This window comes from Mobula birostris, chromosome 1, assembly GCF_030028105.1.
Source record: "Mobula birostris isolate sMobBir1 chromosome 1, sMobBir1.hap1, whole genome shotgun sequence".
Lineage (NCBI taxonomy): Eukaryota > Metazoa > Chordata > Chondrichthyes > Myliobatiformes > Myliobatidae > Mobula > Mobula birostris.
The window spans coordinates 105,317,029-105,338,385 of NC_092370.1; the positions used below are offsets into that span (position 1 = coordinate 105,317,029).

Consider the following 21,357-nt stretch of genomic DNA (forward strand, 5'->3'; position numbering starts at 1 on the left):
GTTTTACCAGCCCAACCTCTTCCTATAACTCAGGCCCTGACGTCCCGGCAATATTCTCGTAATTTTTTTGTGTCAGAATATCTTAGGAACACCACTCTGTGAGATATTAGTGATGAAATTCATTATTATTTTCAATTGCTAGCATTACTTTTAGCTATCTGAGAAAAAGGGTGTTTAAGAAATCAAAAATGTGTTGTGGGTGAGTGTGTGTGCATGCGCGCGCATGTGTGTTGTGGGTGAGTGCGTGCTCGTGCGTGTGTGTGTGTGTGTGTGTGTGTGTGTGTGTGTGTGTGTGTGTGAGGGGGGCAGGAGTTACAGCTGTGGGACCTGAGAATCTGCAGGAAATCTAAGAAAGCACAGGAAGAACTCCACTCATCAAGCAACCAAAGCAAAACACAAAATTTTCGAGAAGCTCAGTGGTTCAGGCAGCATCCATGGAGAGAAATGGACAGTCAAAATTACGAGTCAAAAACCTTCTTCAGGACCTGAATTTGAGGACGGTGTCCAGAAGAAAGTCCTCAACTCAAAATGTCAACTGCGATTAATAATCTGCCAAAGCATGTATCAGCCAGTCAGAACAGATTGAAGATTGACTTGGTTTCTTATCTCTTGACAAAAGAAAATTGAAGGACATATAACTGTGGTGTTTAAAATGATAAAAGATTTGAAAGACCAGATGAGGAGAAACTAATTTCTCTGCTGAGAAAATCCTGGATAAGCTTTAAAACAGAAACATCTTTCTGGAGAGAAAAGAAAGCACATCTTCGCATAACTGTTGATGAAAGTTTAAGAAAGATATCAATCTAGAAACATAATTATAATGGATGCTTATGCAGAAGGGATTGTCTGAGTCAATAAAAAGATGATATTGTTATGGACCAAGATGGTTTCAGCTTATGTTGTGGGCAACATTTTAATTGACTTGAACTATGACTTGAAATAACAAATACAGGTGATTCCAATAAAATTGTGTGTGATAGGGAAATTTCACAGAGTTTCATGATCAGCAGCCTAAAATTCATAAGATATACCCAAAAGTATTTAGGAAGCAAAATCTTTGTTGTCTAGTGTTACTGAGAAGTGGTCTGTTGAGGGAATGTGGAAAATCTCTTCAGGGAGACAAGTTAAGAATAAAGGAGCATAAAAAATAAATTGTATGCAGGTCTATGGATGCACAGTGGAGCGTAACCTAACCTGGGTCTTGGTACTTCCCTCTGCAACTGGATCCTCGACTCCTCTCTGGGAGACCGCCATCGTCATGGATCAGAAATAACATCTCCACCTCCATGACAATTAACATTGGCGCACCTCAGGGATGTGTGCTTAGCCCACTGCTCTACTCTATTCTCTGCATCCATGACTGTGTGGATAGGCACAGCTCAAATGCCATAAATACCACTATTACTGGCAGAATTTCAGATGGTGACGAGAGGGCATACAGGAGTGAAATACATCAGCTAGTTGAGTGGTGCTGCAGCAACAACCTGGCACTCGACGTCAGTAAGACCAAAGAACTGATTGTGGACTTCAGGAAGGGTAAGACACGGGAACACATACCAGTCTTCGTAGAGGAATCAGAAGTTGAAAGAGTGAGCAGTTTCAACTTCTTGGGTGTCAGTAGCTCTGAGGATCTATCCTGGGCCCAACATATCAATGCAACTATAAAGGAGGCACACAACAGTGGTTATATTTCATTAGGAGTGTGAGGAAAGTTGATACGCACCAAAGACACTCAATGTCTCCAGATGTACAGTGGACAGCATTCTAAATGGCTGCATCACTGGCTTGTATGGTGGGGGGGGGGAGCGCAGCTACTACACAGGATCAAAAGAAGCTGCAGAAAGTTATGATCTTAGTCATCTCTATAATGGGTGGTATCCAGGACATCTTCAAAGAGCAATACGTATGTCAAAAAGGCGGCATCCATCATTGAGGACCCCCAAGAACCAGGACATACCCTCTTCACACTGCTACCATCAGAGAGGAGGTACAGGAGCCTGAAGGCACACACTCAGCGATTCAAGAATAGCTTCTTCCCTCTGCAGATTTCTGAGTGGACCTTGAACCCACAAACACTACCTCACTACTTTTTAAATTTTTACTTTTGCACTACTTATTTAACAATTATATATAATTATGATAATTCATGTATTTTCTCTATTATTGTGTATTGCATTGTGCACTGCTGCATGACATATGCCAGTGCTATTAAACCTGATTCTGATCCTGAAGACCCAACTATCCAAGCCATCCCTCTTCTTACTATTACCATTGTGCGGAAGATACAGAAGCCTTCGACCCTACACCACTAGTTTCAGGAACAAATCTTACTCTACAAACTGAACTGGTGTGAATAACTTCATTCACCAATACCCTGAACTGACCTTACAATCTGCAGACTCAGTTTCAAGGGCTCTTTACAACTCATGTTATCAATATTATTTTTAATTGCAGTTTGTCTGCTTTTTCACCTTGGTGTTTGTCCATCTTCGTTTATGTACAATTTTTTCCCCACACAATTATATTCTATTCTTTTCCTGTAAATGCCTGCATGAAAATATAGTTTTCAGTAATATACTGTATACTCTTTGTATTTTGATAATAAATTTATGTTGATCTTTGAATTTATTTCCTGGACGAAGTGGATGCAACATTAAATTCTATCAAGAATATGGAGTCAACCAATCTTTAATAGAAAGGAAGCTTGATGCATATATTATGGAAAATGAATAATGTAAAACAAATAGGAATATGAAAATTAGAGTGAAGGACGCCATGTAAATATCAGTATAATCCAATTGGTCACATGGTGATTTTTTCAATATAATAGTTGATTTGTAAAGTCGTTTTAAATGGTGAAAACTATTTTTAAAATTCTGATAGGGTTTTGCATTGGTATACCCATGCAACAGAACCACACACAACTAAACTAGAGAGTTTCTTTTTCGGACGCAGCAGTAATATTGGATAAATAACTTTGTTAAGTATCTGCTTCTCATTGTCTGGTAAATGTTTTACTGAATGTAAGATAAACTTATGTGAGAGTTCAAAACATCCTGGGTTTTAGTTATCTATTGCAAATTGCATCATCCCGACTACGTGTGGGAATTGCAGTGTGTATGTGCACACAGTCATGCGCCTGTCGTAATCTGAGAAAATACCTTAGGCACAAGTAACAAAATTTAATCTGTATTTTGCCTCCTAACAGCTTTAATTGCTCTAGTACGTGGATGTGCTCGACAGCACATACGCCATTGCAACTAGTTCGAGATTACATATAAAAAAATACAAGTACAACTTTGGTACATTCAGCTTCCGGATCATTTTTATTTGTTTTTCAAAATGTCTGTTGTAAATAAATTATCTTGTTTACTAAATAAAGGCTTTAAAATTGAAACGTTTTCATTTTCTAATGGAAAACACGTGTCTGCAAGGCGAAAAAAATAGTGGGCAGGGCTGTAACAGAAGCTTTATAAAACCTCCCACATCCGCTCATACCAAAACGGTAACAGGCGGAGGGGAAAAATATACGGAACGTTACAAAAGATAGGTTTGAAAACAAACGGGCTACGTTTGCCAGCAGGCTCGGCATAAGTGCAGATCTTTCTTTAACTCGAGGTAAGTTTGCAACAACCTTATTTGGCAACTATTGTTTCTTACAGCATGTCAATTTTGATTTGTTTTGGGTACATGCCTTTCAACGGGCGATGACATTCTTTTCAAAGCCATTAGTATTTATCGAGAGTAAAATAAGTTCTGAGTACAGTAATCGTGATTTTTAAGGGAAGTTAGTAACGCAATATTTAGGAAACGAGAATGAGATTTGGGGGTGGAGCGAATAACTTGTTTGTATTTCTTGATGTTGCCACAAGACGGGTGGTCAGTCACGCTGGAACCTTTTCCAACTTGGTTTTCTTCTTTTAATTAATAAAATTGTAAATGTGGTTTTTAAATAACTCGTGGTTTTCGCCACCTCATTCTTTTTTTAAATATTGCAAAAATCCACACAACTCCTGGTATTTGATCCACCCACGCTCCCAGTAGCACATTACACGAAGTGAATATAAATACTGTACCGTATATGATTATATAAGTCTTGAAACGTGAAACGAATCTCGCGACTTGTTGCTGCAGAGTACGTCCTCCCGAAACTTTTGTATGAGGGGTAATATCCAAGTTATCCTACAAAACTTAAAATAATCCGAGAGCACGTCATTAATGTCACATGTACAAATCAATGGTGTATGCTCCGTCATTGATCCTAAACGTAATTTACATGCCGTGGTTTATAGAGCACTATATTTTTGTGTACGTGGCTAGTTGGAGAAGGAAGAGATCATTTGATAACACCAGATGAGAAAAAGCAGATGGCTGCGAATTGATTGCACAGTGCTTAAAGTTTAGACAGATTTCTGGTTTGCTGAAGTTTCAGCTGTTAAAAGTATCAAGGTGTTTTAAAAACTCCCCAGCAGTGATAGCTTCAAGTGCGGTTTCATTACTGTCTATAGCAAAAAAAAACCCACATTGACTTGTTTTTGGTGTATTCGTCGCTGAAGATTTATTATAATGGCATTCATATTACTGAAAACTGAAATAAGACGTTTATTTTGTGGCGAATTATAATCTCAGTAAGTGGTGGCTCCTTTCTACCCAGAGATACTTGTAATAGTTGTTTCGCGTCAAGTGGCCTTGCAACCAGCTGTTGCGCAAATGCCGAGGGTTTGTTTTTGTTGTGCGTAGACGATGCTGACTTCCAGAAAGCTTACCTGTGAACCACTTTCTCTTCTCCCAGCCAGATCTGTTCAATAAATGAAAGATTTTTAAAATCTGCAGTTGCTGAAAACTTGAATCGGTTGTGTAATTGCCTTCAATAACAAACTAGTTTCTCCCGCCCATCTTTCCGAATGTTTATTTTGGAGGGGGGGGGAAGAGGAACGAATAACATGGGTTCTGATGAAGGGTCTCGGCCCGAAGCGCCGACTCTTTTTCCATTAATGCTGCCCGGCCTGCTGAGTTCCTCCAACATTTTGCGTGTTTGCCAGTATCTGCAGATTTTCTGGTGTTTGTGAATAACATGTTTTAATAGCATTTTTCTGACTGTTGGAGATCCATGCTTCGAGGACCCTGTTGCCTTGGCCTCTTAATTTCCCACACTAGTTTATAACTGATGTTATGTGCGTGTGTGCAGACCTCAGATTTAACAGAAGAGGCAGTTGAACTCTATCATTAAAACTAACGTTGGCAATTTCTCTCTCCCGTTAGGCAACACAGCCGTGGACGAAAACCCAGGGACTCTTGCAAAAACTGTAGTACTGGGCAATACGTAGTTTATCGATTAAAGCGTCTATTGTAACTTTTCAATCGGGAGTTGTACTTTGAATGGGTAATTGGGTTCAGGGACGCGCGTGGATCTGGTTTTGTTGTGAAGAAACGAGACGTCACTCAAATCCCAGACGCCAATCCGCTTCGCCCAATTCCAACCGTTTTAACCGTGGTCGGTTGTCCGGGCTCGCGCACCCGGCCTGTCAGTTAAGCAACAATCCCGCCCACTGCTGGGTGCCCTGTGTCCAATTGGTGGGTTTGCAGGACGACGTGTGCTCGCCTACTCTGTCCAGGTGGCAATGCTCAGCAACTGATTTACCTGAGTCCGACTAAAGGGGCAGCAGCGGGGCACGTTCTGTGCGATTGGAGAGGTAATTCTTAACTACTTGTCACACTTAATCATCAACTATTTCTGATTTTGAAGTACAATTTGAATGAGGTATCATATGAAGTCAAAGCAATTAAAATTTTAACGTTAACAATTACTACAACTGGTGTGTTGAGTTCCTATACTCGAAGTTTATGGCGGCCATTTGAGGATTGAGTCTGCGTTGATTCCGTATAAGTGTTATCCAGATCGTAATACTATCAGTTTTTTGGGTTTTGATTTGTTTTACGTACTTCTAAAGATCGCATTTAGATCTGTCTCCAGTAATCTTTCACTCGTCTTGCACTGTTTCCCTGGAATGAATCACATGCTGGTTTTTTGTATAAAATCCCATCTTTTCTTTGTTTTTCAACTAACCTGCAAAAGCTAGTAGTTAGAACTTTATTAGTTCTTTTGTTTTCAATTGTCACTCTGTGCCCCCTTGTTCTTCTTTCTTCTGCCAAGTGGGAACAGTTTCCATTGGCAAATTTAGACATGCCCCAGAGATTTATCTGCTTTCATGTGTTTTAAGATGTCCAGCACTTTGCTGTAAGTGGACTATCTCTAAGGTATCAACTTTCGAAGTTTTGAAGCCTTCAGGTCTTCATCCATGGTATAAACAGGAGCAATATTCACTGAGGACTTTGACAGTGTCTTGTGGCTCCACATCCACTTTGGTCTTTGAGGCCCCATTCTCTCTCTAGTTATTCTTTTTCCTTGATATACTTAAAATCTTATTGTATTCTTTGTAATCATCTCTGCCAAAGTTAGTATGTCCCCTTTTTGGCCTTCTGATTTCCTTCTTGAGTTTACTCCATCCTTAACTGTTTGCTCAACCTGCTCTGGCACACTCAGAAGGCAGTCGATTCTCATAAAACAGGGGTCAAATGTATCATTGCTTCAAATTGTCTGTACCTAACTGCAGAAAGAGCTGGGAAATTTCCCTTTTCCGAGAGTTGGGAAGGGAACTAAGCACTTTCAACTGTAGCATAATACTCGCAACTGGCTCTTGCTGTGTATAAAGATATTTAGGCATTGGACAGTGTCTTGAAGACTTTCTGAAATGGTTGACTTCAAAACCATGTTATGTTGGGCATGATTCCAACTACCTTTTCCATTGACCTCAATTTTACTGGGCTCTGGGTTTGGGGATAGTGATTTTCTAGTCTTCCACATCTTTTTTGGAATTCATAATGCTTGCGGAAGCTATATCTGTCATATTTGAACAAGTTAATTATTGATAGCATTACCCAAAACATCACTTATGATTGAGAGTGACTAGATGTATTGATTTAATCCAGTATATTCGGGCTACTAGAACAGCTGGATTGAATGTATGGCTAATTATGAAATACATCTTGCATTGATTCTGTCAAAACTCCCTCGAGCTTAGTCTGGGGGCTTTGTCCTGGTCCCTTTCATCTAATTTTTTTCAGCACTGTTACTAAGTCAAGATGGAAAATTTTAGCATCCAGAGTATTCTTGTTTCTACTATGTTTCACTTCTTTTGAGTGATGTTCTACATAGATTACTGATTAATTAACTGAGGAATAGTAGTGGTGGTGATCAGATTTTCTTTCCACATATTTGATTCTTGATGCAGTTTTTAGTGTCAGTATTGAGTAACGATGTTCAAGTGTGCTTCAGGTGAGGCGGGATGTACAAGGATTGTGATGCATCCAAGATGCTGGTTGAAAGATGTGAATCAAATTTGTTTAACTAAACTATCTCAGTTCACAAGAATTTTGGTGTTCATGCGCACTCAACTCAGTGACTTGTTTGAATTTGATATCTGCATAGTCTATGGGTTTTTTTTGGCAAAGTGAGTGCCCTTTCAATCCATTTTTAAAGAGCAATTAAAGAGCAACTTCTGTATCTGAAGTTGCATGTGGCACACTGGGTAAGAATGTCCTATTTCTTTACTATAGGACAACAGCAAAGTAGTTGGGTTAATTCAGCAAATTGGTAATTTCATCATACACTAGATTTTTTTTTTGTGAAGTTATTTTTGTATACGTCAATTTTTCAGTCACTACTGGATTTTATTTCAGACCATAAATCATTACTGCAGTCTAATGGATAACTATTCATATCGTAAATGGCTGGTTTATTCCTCTTTATGACCATTCCTCAATGGTATGAAAATGAGAAACAAAAGATGTCCTAAAGCACAGAACTGAAATCTGGTACACAATTACTAAATTTTGTCAGAAAGGCTGATAGAATGAGGAACTTGCTTCCTCAGGAAATGATCAAGTTAAACAACTTGGATCATTTCAAATGGAAAATGGTCTTAAGGAAGACGTGTTGAAAAATGACGTTGATAATTTGTAATGTAATTAGTGTGCAGTGGTGTAAACAACACTGACAGTTGGACTGATAAACTTTGAAATGTAGCCCTCTAAAGGTGAGGAGGGGGGGAATTAAAATGCTAGAGCCAACCTTCACTGCATCAAAGAGTTTTTTAAAAAAAAATGACTTGAGGGTAAACTGCTAGTACACACTTATAAACAATGAAATGTTATAAACTTGTGTTAACTTAGTGTAGAAGCCTTGAAAGTTAATCTTAATTGGATGTTTAAAATGAATTGCGGTATTTAATCAGTACGTGGAGATCCAAGATAAGGGCATGACAGAATGTAGGTTTGAAAGCAGCGAAATAGTCTTGGTAGTTTTGAGTATTATGGCTTTGAATGATAAAACACACTCAACCTACTCTTATGGGAAGAGTCGTAGACAATGCTAAATTACCAACACAGCAAGTCCTTTACCGCAAGACCAAATGACATCAAAAATTCACCTTTCAGAAATTTAGTTTTGGTACCATGGTATGTCTTGTAGCCTTATGTTTTAGTTGACATCAAAACTAGGCAATAGACACGTTGGTAATCCAACAAATCTTTGATTAAACAAACTGAGTACAAAATTGACTTTTATTTATTGTTGACTCTTTTATTTTGTAAAGAGAATTCAGTGACCCAAACTTAACTCTTAACATGACTTTTATCAAAACTGGTTGTTGTTGTTTACAATGTTCAATGCATGTTAGGGTTTGGGTATTTGTCTGGGGCTTGGGTCATCAGAGCCTCTCTCGTTAAAATGTCATTCATTGCCTGCACAGAAATTAATTGCTTTAGTCCGTCAGCAATGTTGAGAGTGTGGATAACCAGCATACCCATCAGATATCTGAATGAACAATAAACCAACCCATGAACAGTACACACTATTTTTGCACTACCTAATAAATATATATATATATATTCATATCTTTGTGTATTGCACTGTACTGCTACCACAAAACAAATTTCTTGATGTATGTCAGTATTAAACCTGATTGATTCTGGGCTTCAATTTAGCTGAAGCTGGTGAACCGGTACATTTGCTGGTGAAAGTTGTAGACATTCATTTTGTGCTCTGTTTGCATCTTAGTAACTAATTTTTCATTACATGATCCATTTTGGCAGGAAATGCAAGAACATCTGCAGGGGAAGTTTGACCTCAAGCACAAAAACAGCACTGGAAGTATCTGGTTGGGCAGCATCTTTGAAGAGAATGGTTTAACATTTGGGTCAATGACACTTAACTTTTCAAATTCGTTCAGTTGCTGTTATCATCTTGAAGTGTTAACTGCTGTCTTCCCACAAAAAATACTCATGGGAGTTTATAGAATTTTGTATTTTATTTTGACAGAAGACCAATGTGGTATTGAACAATAGAACGTGTCATTTACTGCCAACTTCAACAGCAGTCATGAGTAATTCAGCCTAGTTTCTTTGCCCCACCTGATCCAATTATCTTTGTATCTCCTGACAGCTGGAGAATAGGGGAACAGTTATCTTATTGTCTTCTGTTACAATATTAAATTGTGCACTTATATTGGAGCCCAGAAGGTGAGTATCAGCAAGTTAGGGGCAGAGTTTACAAAATTGTAACTGATTATACCTGGCTTGCCTTTATAAACATGGCAGATGTTGCTGCATGATGTATGTCCATCACAATAACACTGGATGAAATTTTTCTCCAGCCTTTACTACAAATGTTAAAGGCCAGTTTCACTTGTTTTATTTATCTACTAATAATAAAATGTATTTTGAGCATCTAAGCAATAGAGAAAAATGTTTACTGTTCAGAGATATTTTCTTTTTCACAATTAATCTTTTTGCATCCAAAACAAAGCTTTTGGTATTCATTTTCATAGAGCTCAGAATATTCCAGCACAATAAAGTTGTTTCTACATAGTCCTCTATTTTTTTTAACATCCTCTTAATGTCCCTAAAGTACCCATCTCTACAGCTATCCCCGCCAATGTGTTTCATGCATTTAATGCTTTTTTTTAAATTGAAAAAGTAACTCTGAAATCCCCCTATATTTTCCCCCAATCACCTTAAAATCATGCCCCCCCATGTTATTTTCTCTGGTTGTAAATGAGCAACAAGGAATTTGATAACTTAATGAGGCATATGTTTCTAAAACTGAATTACATTGCGAGGATGGATGGGGAGAATGTTTCTTTATTCAAGCCTCTTAATATTTTGCATCATGTAGGGTTTATAATTTGTTCTTGATACCACAGTATTTTGGAGTTAACATTATTTTGGCATTGAATTGAATTAACTTTATTACTGACAGCCTTCATATACATGAGGAGTAAAAGTCTTTACATTACATCCTACTGGCATTCCTTTTGAGCCCTAGGTTTCTATTTTAATTTTCCTGGAACTCAAAATTGGAACTCAGTTCAGTTACCCTAATGTCATTCCCTGTTGTGACTTGGTACCTTTCCTCACAACTTGTGGTCAATGATTAAAAACCCGTAACCCTTAACTATCCTGCTTGCTTTTTAATGCAAGGTATATTTGTGAAAAAGATTCATAAACAGCCAGTAAAACTCTTGGTGTAGATGGGAATCTCAGCTTTCATGTGCTTTTTTTGGGGGTGGGTGGGTGAGAATTCAAATGGAAGCACACATTCTTGGTAGACCATTGCAACTCAGCACTTTAGTCATAAGTCCATAACTTGTTCTATGGAAAAGGGCGGATTGGGGTGAGGTTTGAGAACTTTAATCTTGCCTTGCATATTAAATTTCTTTGCAAAATCTCTTAGTCCATTTTCCAAGCTTCATGGAATCCAAATACCAATATAGATGTTTGAGACTAAACAGTAGTTGCAAGAAAGTTTGTGAAGTCTTTGCATTTACCTGGATTTCTGTATTAATAACTCATAAAATGTGGTCTGATCTTGTGTACATCTACTGATGCATCTGGACACATGTTCAGTGATGTTCCTGGAATCATCGGGTGTTTCTGATCTTTCAACATCATGCACCCTCCTCCAGGTGACCCAGCCAGGGCTGATCAGACCCCAGCTTGTGTCCAGATGGCTAGCTACTTATGACTCCATGGCTCCCCTCTTTTGAGCCACAGACATCTTGAGGCCTTCTCTGTCGCATCGGTGATACTGCGGATGGCTCTCTTCTTCCTCTCTCCCTCGATGCCCAAGTTGCTGAAGGCTCTAGCTAATGAACGGGCTACGAATCCCCTACAACCAACCTCCACTGGGAGACACCTCGCTCTCCATCCAGCCTGCTGACAGTTGCTGACCAGTCCTGCATACTTGGAGAGCTTCCTTTCAAAGGCCTCTTCCAAGCGATCTTCCCATGGGACTGTCAGCTCCAGCAGCATCACCTGCTTAGTAGACACAGACACAAGAACAATGTCTGGTCGCAGGGTGGTGGCTGCGATATGGTTGGGGAACTTCAGCTGCTGTTTGAGGTCCACCAACAGCTGCCAGTCTCTTGCAGAGGTCAGGTTGCCTGCATATGTTCTTTTGGCAGGTGTTGGCTGCTCCTCAGCTCTGACAAAGGCAATGGTCTGCTTGGAGGGTCGGGACAGCTTCGCCCACTCAACTCCTGTGCTGACGGCTTCAGCGATGGTTTTCAGGACTTGACCTGGCCTCCATTGGCACTGTCCCTCACCAAGTGTCCTTGTGCAGCCGCTGAGGATGTGCTCCAGGGTTCCTCGCTTGGAGCACAGTGGGCACACAGATGACTCTGCTTTGCCCCATCTCTGCAGGTTTGGTGGGCTTGGAAGCATATCGTACACTGCCTGGATGAGAAATTGGATGTGGTGTAGTTCGACTTTCCAAAGCTCAGCCCAGGTCACCTTCCCCAACCACATTCTCCCATCTTGTCCAAGCTCCCTGTTGCTCATTCCCACTGCCTTGCAGTTTCTCATCTCCACTACTGCACTCACCACCTCCTGAACTAGGTGGCGCCTCTCCTTCCCTCTGGTGTCCATTTGGGGAGTTGGAAAGAATCCTAGCCCAGCTTGGCCTTGCGCGACCCCTCCCACTAGGCCCCTGTGATGTAGCCTTGCCACTGCTTCCTGAACAGCTTCCTCTGCTCTCCACTTCCTGCCTTGGATTCCTCACTTAGATCCCTGCTCTAACCACCTTCGGATCACTTGAGTCCCGATACTGTACCACTTCTCTGGCTCTTGTTACCTTGAATTCCTCCTCCAAGGATTTGAAGGGCAGTTGCAGTTTGTTACAGTGTCCATAGAGTGCGATGCTGCTCAGGCTCTTTGGCAGCCCCTGACATCTCCTGAGGTGATTGCTAACCCTCCTCTCTGAGGTTTCAACTGTCGAGATCAGAACTGCATAGACGAGGAGGGGCCACAGGATTCCAGGAAGAATGCCATGCTGATACACACAGGCTTTGAGCTTCCCAGGTGGGCCAGACTTGTCCACAGATTTCAGTCAGCCATCCAACTCGGTGCAGATCACCTGATTGGATATCGTGAACCTTAAAGAGCTGACAAAAACCTTACCTAAGCTCTTGACTGGCTTTTCTGTGATGGTTGGGATTGCTGCGGCTGCAATGCTGAACCGGAACTTGTTCTCCACCTTCCCTTTCCTCAGCACCATAGATCTTGATTTGGCAGGTTTGAAATGCATCTGGGCCCACTCCACCAACTTTTCGAGCCCCTGCAGAATCCACTGGCAGCCTGGGACTAATTTTGTGGTGATCGTGAGGTCATCCATGAATGCCCTGATAGGTGGTTGCTGTTGAGCGGAATTCATTCTGGGCCCTCTGCACTCTGGTTCAGCTGATTTGGTGAGCATGTTCGTGGCTAGGGAGAACCGTGTCACTGAAATAGTGCATCCTGTGATGATGCCAATCTCCACCTTGTGTCAGCTTGATATAATTGCTCCTGAAGAGATCCTCATTCTGAAGTTGTTGTAATTAGATCTTCATCTAGGTCACAATTATAAAGAAATACAATCTGCCTAAGTTAATCATACAAACAATTGTACACCATTTAAACAATCAGTCTAGGTTCAATAAAGTATGTGAAGCTCTGGGGTAATGCCTTCTACAAAAGCTATTTGGAGTCAGGTGTTCCAGGTCAATGAGTTGAGATTGGAGGCATGGGTTGTAGAGGAGCTATGTCTTTAAAAAAAGACAAGGTCAGGTTACTGACAGAACCTGCTCTTAAGGAAGATCCGTTTATGTGCAACAACTTTCAGAGGATCTTAGAAGGAACGTAGAGATGCCTGAAGCTGGAAAAGACTACACAAGCACTTCTAAAGACCTGAGTATGAGTCCACAGTATGAGAAATTGTCTACAAATGGAGGAAACTCCGTACTGTTGCTACTGTCCCTAGGAGTGGGCATCCTGCAAAGATGACACCAAGAGCACAACATGCAATGCTGAAGGAGGTGAAAAACAACCCAAGGGTAACAGCAAAAGGCTTGCAGAAATATCTAGCACTTGTTAAACTCCCTTCATGTGTCCACTATAAGAAAAACATTGAATAAGAATGGCGTTCATGGAAGGACAGCATGGAGGAAACCACTGCTCTCCAAAAAAAAAAACATTGATGCATGTCTCAAGTTTGCAAAAGACCACCTGGATGTTCCACAATGCTTCTGGGACAATGTTCTGTGTACAGATGAGACAAAAGTTGAACTTCTGGCAGAAATTCATAGTGCTATTTTTTTTTTTTTTTTTTTTTTTTGAGGAAAAAGGGCCCTGCACACCAACACCGGAACCTCAACCCAACTGTGAAGCATGTTGGAATGAGCATCATGGTTTGGGGCTGCATTGCTGCCTCAGGGTCTGGACAGCGCAGCTGTCACTTGTTGAGGGAAGAATAATTCAAAATTTGTATCAACACATTTTACATGAGAAGGTCATGGTGGCGGTCCATCATTTGAAGATTAATAGAAGTTGCATGATGCAAGAAGACAATGATCTGAAACACGAGCAAATCAACAACAGAATGGTTAAAAAAGAAAAAAAAATGTGTTTTGGAATGGCCAAGTTGGATTCCAGACCTTAACCCAATTGAGATGCTCTGGCATGAACTAAAGAAGGCTGTTAATGCAAGGTATCCCAGAAATATTTATGAAATGAAGCAGTTTTGTATGGAGGAATGGTCTAATATTCCCCTGTGCCATTGTGCAAGTCTGATCAGCAGCTACAGGAAACATTTGGTGGAGGTTATTGCTGCTTATAGGAGGGTCTATTAGTTAGTGAATAAAAGGATTCACATACTTTTCCCATCTTGCACTGTGACTGATTACATTGTGTTAAATAAAGACATGAAAAGTACAGTTTACTAGTTTAGGCGATTGTGTTCGTCTATTATTGTGACTTGCATGAAGATTAGATCACGTTTTGTGAGTAATGCAGAAAACCAGGTTAAAAAAGCTTGCAACTGTAGCTTTGTGAGAAAGGGTATGGAATTACGATCAAAATTATCTTTGTATTCAGCAGTCTACTCCTCCATGATATGGTCTTCATATCTCTTCCCCTTTATTCAGAATTGGATTTTTTTTATCACTGTCTTCTGACATAACTTGTTTTGAGACCACAGTTTAGTGCAAAGGCATAAAATTACCATAAATTACAGAATAAATAGTGCAAAGAGCAAGGGAATATTGAGGTAATGTTCAGAAATCTTAACAGAGAAAGAAGCTCTTACTGAATTAATTGGGTCCTTGGGCACCTGCACCTCCATCCTGATGGTAATAACAAGAAGTCGTCGTCTTCTTGACAGTGAGAGTCGTTAAGGATGAATGCAGCCTTTTTGAGGCACTGCAGCTTGAAGATGTCCTGAATGGTGGGGAATGCAGCCAGACAGAATGCTTTCTATAAGATATAAGAGCAGAATTAGGCCATTGTGCCTGTAATAGAGCTAGCTGAATGTACAAGCCTTTTCCTCCAGCAATGCTGTGCATTGAAGCCTCCATTCTAGGCTTTAATGCAACCAGTAAGAATGCTATCTATAAAACATAGTCACCAAAGCAACCAGCAAGTTAATAAAGACCCTTTTGGAATTTGATGAGTAGGGAGCAAGGGGAAATTTTCTGCTGCTGAATCATTAAGGTCTTGTGTGCCTAATGGAGGGGCTAGTGCTGAATCATCATCTTGGATGCACTAAGCAGGGGTCCCCAACGTTTTTTGCACCGTGGACCGGTTTATTATTGACAATATTCTTGTGGATCGGTGGGGGGGGGAGGTGCAGGTGGTGGGGTAGGGTTGCCAACAGGCAAGAGTAATCATCAAGTACGTTGTCTTTACCCTGAGAAGACTACAATTACCATGAATCCTTGCACGGGCACCTGTGTGCGCATGCGTGTATGTGCTGATTTTTTTTTTTTCCCCTCTACAAATCGTTTTTGGCGATTCTGTTTGGGGGGTGGGGAGGGTTTTAACCACAACCGGAATATGGAAGATCAGTCAACTATAAGTCACTTTTTAGTGGCTAATACACTCAATTTTGTTTCTAAAAGGGTTTATCTAACAAATTTAATACTAAACACACAGTGCATATTTTCCTCGTTTTAATATAGTGATAAGTCAATTACTGTACAAGTCACTTATAAGTCAATAGCATCATAACATTTTAAGTAACATTTGGATATTAAACATTACATATTTTCCTTGTATGAACATATAAAATCATTGCAACACACCAATATCGCTGAATCAGTGGGAGCCCTGGGCTTGTTTCCCTGCAACAAGACGGTGCCATCAAGGGGTGATGGGAGACAGCGATACTCGAAGGGGGTTCCTTATGTCCAGTCTATTCCGCAATTTAATTTTCGTTGCATTCATTGCAGAGATGTGTTGGAAATGGAAGCAACGTTTTCAGTGCTTTCGTGGCTGTCTCAGGATATTTAGCCTTGACTTTGATCCAGAATGCCGGCAGAGATGTTATGTCAAACATACTTTTCAGCCTGCTGTCATTTGCAAGGTCGAGGAGTTGATCTTCTTCCGACGCTGCCATGGATGATGCGTGGGTAATGACCTCACGTGCATTCAAGCTCAACAGTGGGCATGACAGGGAATGAGGAAAGGTGCAACTGACTCATATCGCCAAATCATATCGCTTCCTTGTGGCTCAGTAGCACATGCTTTACGGCCCGGTGGTTGGGGACTGCTGCATTAAGCCAAGTCAATATGCAGCAACATTGCATGTGCGGAACACTTTGTTTCTGCTGATTTAATTGGATATGTTGCATAAGCATAATTCAAATATAGATTTCAAACCAGTGGCATGTATTGTTTTGGTATAATGTCTGCTTGTAGAGGCCAATTTCATGGGCATAAGTGAAACCTTTTTGACACCCACATGATTATGTTCAGTTAATCTAAACTGTAGGTTATCTATTTGGAATATAGTGAAGTCCAAATTTTTATTTGTGTTGGAGCAGTTGTGCTGTATGCTCTGTTTTGAAATAACTTCCTTGCCTTCAGAAATGAGAAAATTAAAAACTATTGTAAGGGACAAAAGGGGCATAGGAGTATAAATGTGGGTATCTGAAGCTTCATTCAGCAAGATCATGAACTTCCTTGAACGCACTTCCTCCAAGGTCTATAGCAAACTGTTCACTTAAGGAAATTGCAGAGTTAAGGACATAACTCAGCACATCAGGGAAACCAGTCTTGCCTCCATGAACTGTGAATACAATTCTTCCTTTCACTGTAAAGTAACCAACATTAATCAGTGACCCCACCCACAATGAACTTTCTCTCTCCTCACCTCCCATCAGGCAAATGATAGAAAAACCTGAATACATATGCCTCCAGGATCAAGGATGTTGTCTATTCCATTGTAATATCCATTGAATGGTCCCCTACTATAATAAGATGAACTCTTGACATCGAACTCTTGACATCAAACTCTACCTTGTTGTGGCCTTGCACCTTATTGTCTGCCTGCACTGCTCTTTCTTTGTAACAGTAACACATTATTCTGTGTTCTGTTAATTGTTTTCCCTTGTGTTACTTCAGTGCCCTGTTGTAATAAAAGTAACTGACCGTATGCAAAAGTTTTTTGTTTTGCTGCACTTTGGTACTGTGACAACAATAAATCAATTTACCAATCATGTCCCTTTCCACTAACCATTTAATGCATCTGGAAACAATTTTGCTTCTCCATCTTAAAATATGGATGAATGAAAAGTATGTCACATGACTTGTCACAACCTAGATTGTCAGGACATAGCTAAAATTGAAGTACTTTGAATATGTTCCATATTTTAAATTTCTGAACAAGTTTTTTTTTTGGGAGAACTGGGACCTTGATTCTTCTGTGTCAAACTCCATTAAAACAATGTTATCTGGGTAGTTAGTGCCATATCTAGATCCAAAGAGACCAGTACAATTGAATGTGTCTTTAATTTGAAAACCTCAAAACCCTGTCTACTGCTGTAGCCGTTTAAGAAGGCAGTTGGGCAAATTGCCAAGAGTGAGTAGAAGCTCTGCGTCTAGAGTTGGTTAAGTGGAAGGATCATCCTCAGTTTGTTGTTGGCAAGGGGTATGATTAGTTGTGGAGGGTAGTAGGTTGTAACAACGTCAGTGGAGATGGGAAGCAAGCAATTTGCTAACGGGACTATTGTAGAATATTCTAATTCCTCTGACTTGCAGGAATCAGAATCAGGTTTATTATCACCAGCATGTGTCATGAAGTTTGTTAACTTAGCAGTTTAATGCAATACAGAAGAAAAAAAAATAAGTTACGGTATACATATATTAAATAGATTAAAGGTCATGTAAAAAAGAAGTAAGATATATATCAAAAAATGGAGGAAGGGTTCAATGTCCATTTAGGAATTGGATGGCAGAGGGGAAGAATCGCTGAGTGTGTGCCTTCAGGCTTCTGTACTTCCTACCTAATGATAACAGTGAGAAAAGGCCTTGCCCTGGGTGCTGGAGGTCCTTAATAATGGATGCTGCCTTTCTGAGACACTGCTCCTTGAAGATGTCCTGGGTATTTTGTAGGCTAGTACCCAAGATGGAGCGGACTAAATTTACAACCCTCTGCAGCTTCTTTCGGTCCTGTGCAATAGCCGCCACCACCACCACCTCCAGACAGTGATGCATAACCAGGTAATTATGGCCTATTTTATTCTGGAAGCAGGCCTTTATAGGATTCTGCTATCAGATCAGAGTCTGATGGGACTAGTCAGTCAATTTTTGTCCCTTTCAGAGTACAAAAGAAGCCAAGTTTTAATTATACTTCATCATTTTAGGTCTCCATTCCTCTTGTTAAAGGCGGTTTTGATACGATTCAGACAGGTTATAGAACACTCCAGATTATAAAATTTGATGAAATGTAGTTCTACGGCTTGATTGAGAATAATTTCTAGACCCATATAATCTGGAGTGTTTTATAATTCGCAGAAGTCAGGATTTGGTTATTCCCATCAGCAAATATTGATTGTATAGTTGCATGTATATTCAGTATTCCTAAACTTCATTTGACAAATCATTATGATTAACAATACAGCAATGGCAGCGGGGTGTATCTAGTTTTTCAGAGCCGTTTCAACTTGTTATTGGCAGTGCCTCTTTTTGGTATTGCAATCTCAGCACATTAGACAACAAAGAAATTTTATACCAGTAGTAATGTGACTAGTAAACAAACATTTATACCAGCATGAAAGATTAATTCAAAGTATTGTTGTGATGTGTATAATATTTTTACTCCATTCAATTCTTGTTTAACAAGGATTTTAACTCTTGATATTTCTTTCTGGTATCATAAAACTGTTGGCAGAGTTAGTGATGTGTCAGCAGAATGTTCTAGCTAGTCAGTTAGGGTTTTTATACATGGAACGCTTCCTCTTGCCTCCCTTTAATCACCAGGAGCATCTGTACCTTTTTGCTTAAGCTATTTCCATCCGGAGCCCTAACATGTTTAATGTACCTGTAAGTTTGAATCAAATGTATGACTAACCAATAGACTGTAGTTTTATCTTTGTCATATGGAACAATGATGACTTTAGTTGTGACAGTGCATGCCACATGTAGAGGTGATTTTTCTTTTGGATTAAAGATGTTTCATGTGAATTTTGATGTGTTATCGAGACCTCCATAATCTTTAAATCTTCCATATCTCCATATCTTCCTCCATGATGACTTTATAGAAGATTAGAGATGAGAGTGGCTTTGGTGCTGGAAACAAGATGTGTTGGAGAAAGTGGCTTCAATTAATGGGCTTTTAGATTTCACAGGGCCATGATCCTGATTGTAGGAAGGGAGTTGTTTAGGTGGGGGAGGCTTGTGGTCTTTTATGTTCATCATGGTGTTATGATCCATAGAGATGGAGGCTTCCAGTGGCTGATGTTTCATGTTGGATTAATGAGGGGAGAATCCAGAAGTACAAACTTGTAAGGTTTCAGTCCATCACTGTGATATTCAAAACTTAGCTATCCTCTCTACATAGGTATGTTTTAAATATCAGTCCATAAACAGGCAATTTGGTCTAAATTTGCTGTACAGTTTTGTAGAAAGGAGTTTTGAGAAGAGCATGTCACCCCAAATATAATTGAACAAGGAATTATCATCAAGTGCTCAAGTGGAGTGACTTATAGGAATGAAGTAAAACAACCTGGAAATAATTATGATAACACTTCCAGGTGCCATGATAGCATAGTGGTTAGTGCAGTGCTATTACAGCTCAAGGCTGTAGGTTTTCTAAGGCATAGGAGATCGGAGTTCAGTTCCTGCATCATGTGTAAGGAGTCTATATCTTCACCCCATGAACTTATGGGATTCTTCCAGGTCCTCTGATTCTCTTTCCCCCCGCCACAGTCCAAGAACACACTGGGCAGTAGGTAAATTGGTCATTGTATCATTGTAACTTGTCTCATGATTAGGCTGGGATTAAATTGATGGTTGGCAGCGCGGCTCAAGGGGCCAATAAGGCCTATTCTACGCTGTATCTTCAAATAAAATTTTTCATTACACAATTCTGGAGCAGAGGGATTGATAAGAATTTCTAGGCTAGTTTTCTTATTTTCATAAAGCAGAACCTGCCTCCGTCAGATTAAGCAGGCTATTGAGTCAATTGGAATTTGATTACAGCATAATGTTTTAATGTCTTGATTTTACCCTTCATTGATACTGTACTTATAAAAGAACAGTTATAAATCTGTTTTAATGGTTAACTAGTGTGGCCATCCCAATGCTTCGAAGTTTAAATATAATTTGAAGGTGTTTTGACGCTTTATTTCTCATAATTTCAGTCTAAATTGTCTGTTCTAACTTCATATACACCTCCTATGCTCTATATTGGTCAGATGAGCTTGATAATTATGCATTAAGCTGATCAAACTTCAGTATTACAAACTTTTTAAAGTTCATAACTTAAACTTTAATGACTTAATACCAGTTTCATTATATTGTACTATCTTTCAAATAATATTGTAGCTAAATGTGTGTAGCAGTGGTTAAAAGTGCAAGTTATGAAAGTTTGCATTTTGAGTTGATAATTTTATTTTTGGGCATTGATTTCTCTAACTTCATGAAGTAATTTTTATAGGAATGTAAATATTGTAGAAATTCAATTTCATTTAATTGTCATCCATCTTATTCTTTTCTAGTTTCCCTAGAAAGTGTGCACGATGGCTCTACAAGATGTCACCCTCTCTGAAGTCAGACAGCTCCTAGTGGAAAATTCTGGTTTCTCTGAAATGGTAAGCAAGTGCTCTTCTGTTGGCCTTACTGGGTAGATAAAATGTTGCAGATGACAACTGAAGTAGTTTGAAGTTTCTCAAGTGCCTCCATGATAATGGAAACATGTAACAAGTACAATATGCTGTGTTATTATCCAAAGTTTAAGATAAAAGCTCAAATTGAAATGCATTTTAAAAAAATTAGTCTCGATTGAGGAAAATGTAGAGTCTTGTGCTCATGCAGCACAAGGGCATTTGGATTATGCCATCTTAGAAATGAACACTTAAGACTAATACTGCCTTTCAGATCTTGGACACAGCATTACGATACCTCTATAATGCTCATTTGGGGACATTCTAAATATGGTGTTTTCACCTTCTAATGCTTTTGTTTTTGACAGATTATAAATTCTAGAGCTCTGCTTCTACTAATCCTTCCCCTTTGTTCCTTTAAATTTCTGCTCAATCGTTAACTTCTCTGCGAAAGGAAATAGTCTTATTTTTGTGATATCCAGGGCACTTGGATTTATGCACCTTAATTCAGACTCGATTTCTGAAGAATATAACTTCCACCTAGCTGTCCTTTGCTGTGATAACTAAACTTTTCTGACATTAAATAATCTCAAAACAACATCCTCAGATTAGCTCTTTACCCTCCTTATAATATGGCATCTTTCCTATAATGTTGTCTCCTTAC

General features: G+C 39.6%; 1 protein-coding gene and 1 long non-coding RNA gene across 4 annotated transcripts in view; one reads left to right on the plus strand and one right to left on the minus strand.

Moving 5' to 3' along the window:
• LOC140198682 (uncharacterized) overlaps positions 1-4,176 on the minus strand; it is a 55,721-nt gene extending 51,545 nt beyond the window's left edge. Inside the window, exon 1 of the long non-coding RNA XR_011886236.1 lies at positions 4,077-4,176. This is a non-coding gene — a long non-coding RNA (uncharacterized lncRNA). The remainder of the gene's footprint in view (positions 1-4,076) is intronic.
• LOC140198661 (protein NDRG1-like) overlaps positions 3,485-21,357 on the plus strand; it is a 65,306-nt gene continuing 47,433 nt past the window's right edge. For 2 of the 3 annotated variants that reach the window (XM_072259681.1, XM_072259698.1), the window contains exons 1-2: positions 3,485-3,618; positions 20,589-20,681. In XM_072259681.1, the coding sequence (XP_072115782.1) occupies positions 20,610-20,681 (72 nt within the window). In that variant the 5' untranslated portion in view covers positions 3,485-3,618; positions 20,589-20,609. Of the gene's footprint in view, positions 3,619-5,598; positions 5,694-20,588; positions 20,682-21,357 lie in introns of those variants that run through there. The other variant, XM_072259689.1, reaches the window with a different exon arrangement.